Consider the following 6787-nt stretch of genomic DNA (forward strand, 5'->3'; position numbering starts at 1 on the left):
ATATATATATATATATATATATATATATCACGTGACCGACCAGGCTCTCAGATATTGTTATATATCGCTGGTCACAATGCATTTTGCATTGTTTTAGCCTTCAAATGACACCACCCCACTGGCTAGGTGAATAGACCAACATTCCCCACTGAAAGAGGGATTGGAATAACATGAAAGGAAGTGTTTTAGCCACCCAATCAGGGAATCAAATCCATGATCTAGCAATCATGAGTGCAACAGCGTAACCACTAGGACACAGACAGAGAGATATACACATCTATCTATCTATCTATCCATCTATCTATCTATCTATCAGTCAAGAAAGGAACTTCCAACCAAAACGAAAAACACCTGCTGCAGTCACATTGCGATAGTAGCAATAATAATGATGTATCCAACATGGTAATGATGTTAGAAAATGAAGTTAGCACTGTGACAAATACAACTAAATCTAACGCACACACACACACACACACACACACACACACGTGTGTGTGTACAGCTTTATAAAACTTTAACCAGTTCATTGAAAGTTCATTGCATGAAATTATTTCTATTGTCAGTACAAGGTAAATATGTTCTCTCCTAAATTAGCTGAAACTTTACAAACTTAACTCTACTACTAATTTTTAATATACGTACATACATATATGTTGTGAAATGTTTACTTTCAAGCAATGCCATCAATGTTATGGGAATACTTACAACTTAGATTTCATGTTCATATGTCAATTCAGGTTTATCATATTTCAAACTGCAAATGTTTACTTACCTGAAAAGAAAGAAATATATGAGAATATATTTAATTAAATATTAACAGCAAATTTTTCCCTGAAAAGATTTTAATTATTTCTTCAAATCAACAGCCAACATAGATTTTCTAAATTTACCATTTATCATGTATAATTTATTTTTGGTTAAAAGCCATGATTTTTATATTTGGGAACATATGATAGCCATATTTTTTTATTGTGGTATATTGCATTTTTTTTCTGTATGCTTTAGATATTAAAATCGTTTTGAAAAAGTCTGTCTAAGATATTAACCTAGAATCATCAAGTCTGGTAAAGAATTCTGTTCAAGAAAACACCTGCCTTGGGGCTTCAAATTACTAATATTAAGAATACACATTCTAAGTTTTAAGAATTATCCATCAAGTTGCAGATGCTATCAAGCTTTGATAAATAAATTTTTAAGTGCTCATGTTATGAAATCTCCTCAGATAACAAGCCAGGGAAAGGCAATCAGATTTAAATACTATAAAGCTTCTCTAGATTTTAATCCAATAATATGAACCAATGAGTCATATCTGATAACTTTTCCCTTAGGGGGTACAGACATTAACACAGAAAAATTGCAAATGCATTATATATTTTTTTCGTATTGTTATCTGACGAAGATCTTAATTCACTACACCTACACTTCATAATATTTTTCTGTGTTGTATTAAAATAAAAACAGAAATCACACATACATTATAATTATCATGAGGACTTTATATTTGTTCATATAAAGTCAACAATAACATAACTAATTATGTAGTTGAGATATGTAGCTTCAATGTTACAATATAAATGCTATACCATGCTGGAAGGAACAAAGTAATAGCTGACAGGCTTCTGAAGGTAACAATTAAAAACAGAATGTAGACGTTTTTTAAAGTCAGCTTATTTAAATAATTCAATGTTGTTATAGTAAAGAAACATAGCTGTGAGCTGTGAGATTAAATCAGTATAGAGGAAAATGTTGACAACTAATGGAAGGGTTAAGCTCCTAAGTTCATGACAGTTATAGGCAAGAAAACAGCTGAATAATTGTACAGAATATTTAGAATTTGAATAAAATATGAACTACAAAATACTTCAATCTAGAAATGTTTCAAACAATAACTGAACACCAAATAAGTGTTGGTATATTGAATCATATTCTATATGCCAGAATGTAGAATCATACTGTAAACAAATGAGAAAAAATCATCTCAAATATGTTTAAAATAATAATTGTAGACCACTTTTACTAAATGGTACTAGCCCCTTGGAGTAATGGGTAAGTTTTAGATAAAAAATTACTGAGGACATACTTTTGATTACAATGCCTTTAATTTGAAATTAATGAAGCCAATTAGGAAAAAGACACCTCCAAAGGAGCTGAAATATTTTGCTTACCTGTAATAGATTATATTGTGTAATAGATAAGTAAATAGATAGGATAGATAGATAGATAGATATCTTTTTATTATGGCCACACAGGGCTAAATACAGAAAGTGGACAAAATACAGTGTAGAGCTTTTCTTTTGGGGAAGAAAAAAACCGAAAAAGAAAGGGGAGTAGAATTTCAATCAAAAGGGATCATGAAAAAAAAAAACATGGTTAAGCCGATCGAATGGGATCGTGTATCACAGTCAATGTAAAAGTGGGGAATAGATTAGGTTTATCCATGGAGAGAAAAGCCTACGGAAAAGACCACGGTCACCTCAGGCATTTTTTTTTTTTTAAAGTTACATGAAAGTAAGTACCTTTTCTCTCTTTGTCTCTTTTTGTCTTACATGTTTATGCTTAAACTGATATCATCTTTCGTACTTACCATTCTTGCCACATTTACCCATTTTTTATTGAAACATTCATTCGACAGCACTTTCCTCTCTATTCTCATCCTCCTATTCAAGTGGTACTTGAAAAAGTTGACGAGAGACTGACCAGAGAGGAAAGTGTTTGTTTGTAAACCTTTCAAATGCGTCTACCACATGCATTCTTTTGCCATAGCTATCAGTGTTACGAAAACTGTTTTTCCTTCCTGTTTAAAGGAAGGTGGCAGAACAATATTCATGATAGACTTGGCTGATAAGCGGACTCGTCCTACACACGACAACAGCTGTTCGACGAAGGTCCACATATTTCAGAGATGTGTGTGTGTGAGTGTATGTGTATAACATATTAATATAAACAGCTAGGCACAATGTAATACCATGATAAAAAATTCAGGGATGTTCTGAAAGTAATGTACAAGTGAGCATAATTATTTTATTAACTGCTTTAATTTGATTTACAAATATTAGTAGGGTAAATAATCCTCTCTGCAACTGTCTTACTCAACCTTTTCTCCATCAAGTGATGTATTATACCTTTACTGAAACTATCTTTCAAATCTTTTCAAAAAACGAATCAGGTAAGCACAATGAAAGAAAGAGTTTTCATTTCAAACATTAATTAAAAATACAACTATGTTCAAATTTGATCTTTCCATTATGGACTTTTCATATTTTCTTCACAGGCCTTTATGTTGATTTAAAACAATAATGGCTATCACCTTTACAACAGTTTAATTTCAAAATGACATCACAAAAGCCTTAAAATTTCTGACTAAATGGTTTAGGAACATTATTTTTATAAATCAAACTTAAAATATTAATAAGAAACTATGAAAAATGCTAAATAAAAACAACAGAACTGGCATGTAATATATATATATATATATATATATATATAATTATATATCTATATAGAAAAGATCACAAATAAGGATTAGAAATAACCACAGCTGTTTTGGTAGCATTTTCTTGATGCACTCACAGATTAAATCATAGCATAAATCCACCAACTTCAGGTAAAAGTTTAAACATTTATAAACAGGCGAGGTAAAACCTTGAATATGACCTGTTCAACAACTAGCATGATGAATATATGTGATATTTTAAGAAAGAACAATCAAATTTATAGAGAAAGTGAAGTAAATGAACATTCTAGGTGCAAAGAGGTCAAAACAATCCTATTTTTCAATTTGTTATCTTAATTCGGTTATAGCCCCGACCAGCTGTGAGGAAGGACAGGCCATCCAAAACAACTCAAGGAAGATCAGATAGATAAAACAGACAATGGGGTTACTGAACGACATAAAACTGCCATTATCATTCCACACTAGTACACACATTCAATTTTAGACATATACATTCATTTTCTTTTCACATAAGTACACGCTTTACATGTAAAAACATATCTACCTGTGTATATACATACACAGATGCATACACACATGCTGACAGGGGAGGCAACCACCCCATGACTGACAACATATCTACCTGTGTATGTACATGCAGATGTGCACACATACATGCATGATCCATACATACACAACCCGCATCGTATAGTTACAAATAATATAGAAATATAAACCAAATAATATGATATCAAGTAATAATATAAGAAGTATATATAATATAATAAAAAATACAATCAATAAATCATAGTCATAGAGTTTGTAAGCCATATGCTTCACTATCAAAGATTTCACTATTTGTAGAATAAAGATAGTGGATTAGTATGGTAAGAATGTGTAATAAAGAGGCCTGTGACGTAATGTAACATATAGCTCAAACAATGCCTACAGCCCAAGATAGTATACTGAACTACATTAGAGAATATTGATAAAAAACATTAAGTGATGTTGTCTGAAGTGAATTAGGTAACTGGTTTAAAATATGAAAATGTTTTTCTAATATTATTTTTTTTCTAAGTTCATGAGACTTATTAAGGATATTTCCAATAATTGGGGATAGCAAAAGATGCACCCATACCTATCATTTGAATATGTTGACACATATTTTTATTATCTTCCAGGTAATTTGGAATTTAATTATTTTGTTTTACAATTCATAAATTTTTTCATGAGTGACAACCCTAGCCTTATTACAGTTATTGAATGAAAAAAAAATGACTGTAAAGTTTTTGCTTGAATTTGCATGAAGTGGAACCGATGTAGCTATAAGTGTTTAGTTTGATTATTGCATCACATCTATATATAATATTTTTGGTTAAGCATAAATTATTGAGAAGACATACTCTTTACTCTCTTTCTCTTTTACTTGTTTCAGTCATTTGACTGTGACCATGCCGGAGCACCGCCTTTAGTCGAGCAATCGACCCCAGGACTTATTCTTTGGAAGCCTAGTACTTATTCTATTGGTCTCTTTTGCCGAACCGCTAAGTGAAGGGGACGTAAACACACCACCATCGGTTGTCAAGCAATGTTGGGGGACAAACACAGACACACAAACATATACACACACACACACACATATATATACGACGGGCTTCTTTCAGTTTCCATCTACCAAATCCACTCACAAGGCTTTGGTCAGCCTGAGGCTATAGTAGAAGACACTTGCCCAAGGTGCCACGCAGTGGGACTGAACCAAGAACCATGTGGTTCGTAAGCAAGCTACTTACCACACAGCCACTCCTATGCCTATAGAAATTTTTGTTTAAAATTACATAATTTAGGAGATGTATGGCCATTAGTGCTATGAGCATTATTCAAAGATGGTATGGAATTTTGACTATTGCTAAATATGATAGGATTATCCAAATTATTTAGGGTTGCATAAGAGGCATTGGGATTATCGCTACCAGCAATAAATCTATGAGAGTTAAAACAATTATCTTGATCACTAATGATTACAAAATGGTTTCTAGATTTGCTAAGGCTAAAAAGAAAATGTTTATTGAAAATATGGTTATATTTGCTAGATGAGGGAAGTTTTTCTCTGAAGAAACAAACAGCTCTTCAGAAAGTTTCGTAATAATATTGGTTCCTCAAGGTAGGTTAAACTATGTAAGTTCTGACGGCTATAATATATATATATATATATATATAATAACATTAGGGACCAAATCCAAAATTGCTATCTTTATCTTATGATATTTACTTTGTTTTATATTATACTCATTTATTGTGCTTTTAATTATTAATTTTTCTATATGTGATAGTGGATTTTCATCGATGAGTTCTTGAAACTTGGTTCTTTTCCCTAAAACTATATATTTATATATATATATATATATAATATAATACAGGATAAAATCTTTATAAGAATTTATCAAGTAGTCAGCGTGAAAAAACCCCATAAGGAAAAAAACTCATTGTTTTTTTCCCATAAATATATATAATTTATATAAGGGCATTAACTATATAGTAATGCCTCACGCTTAGAGGGACTAAATATATATATATATATACATGCAAACAAGAAGAAAGCAAAGACTGAAAAATTTCAGATTTTGATATCTAAGAATAAGCATGTAGATATTTATTTATGTATTAATAGATCAAACTTACATACAGAACAAACGACAGAAAAAATTAAAGGGGAGTTCAGAGACTCATCAGAGTTCAGAGACTCATCATAATGTTGTTAGATGTAGTTCACCAAAATATACAACCAGAAATGGAAACATTTAAACATTGGATAAATCGAGCCTCCATCATCAAGGTAGAAGAAAATTTTGCATTTCAGATCATGATGCAGAGATCTGAAATGTAGGATTTTTTTCTACCCTGATAATGGGGACTCAATATATTCAATGTTTATTTGCTTCCATTACTAGCTGCATATTTTGGTGAGCTACATCTACCAATATAGTGATAAATCTGTAAGTTTGGTCTATTAATATATAATATCTATATGTTTATCTGAAGTTCTGGTGTCTTTGCTTTCTTTTTGGTTGCATGTATACATACATACATATCTTTTGCATATCAAACCCAAGTTATATTTAATTTGTTTATCCACATAATTGACTCCATATCTGCTCACTTGGATTCCTCTTATAACCATTCTTTACCCCATGGAAGTGGTCCCTTATAAAGACATTGGAGTCTAAGTTTGAATTACTTGAGCACTATTAAATATTTTCTATCTAATATTAGTTCCTCAAGGTGGATTAAATCATGCAAGTTCTGACGGCTATGATATATATATATATGTATGTATATATATATATATATATATAT

General features: G+C 31.2%; 1 protein-coding gene across 1 annotated transcript in view; it reads right to left on the reverse strand.

Moving 5' to 3' along the window:
* Nucleotides 1–121: 121 nt before the first annotated feature.
* LOC128247330 (uncharacterized) overlaps nt 122–6787 on the reverse strand; it is a 1276276-nt gene continuing 1269610 nt past the window's right edge. Inside the window, exon 5 of the mRNA XM_052966444.1 lies at nt 122–772. Coding sequence (XP_052822404.1) covers nt 743–772 — 30 coding nt within the window. The 3' untranslated portion in view covers nt 122–742. The remainder of the gene's footprint in view (nt 773–6787) is intronic.

Source organism: Octopus bimaculoides, chromosome 3, assembly GCF_001194135.2.
Source record: "Octopus bimaculoides isolate UCB-OBI-ISO-001 chromosome 3, ASM119413v2, whole genome shotgun sequence".
Lineage (NCBI taxonomy): Eukaryota > Metazoa > Mollusca > Cephalopoda > Octopoda > Octopodidae > Octopus > Octopus bimaculoides.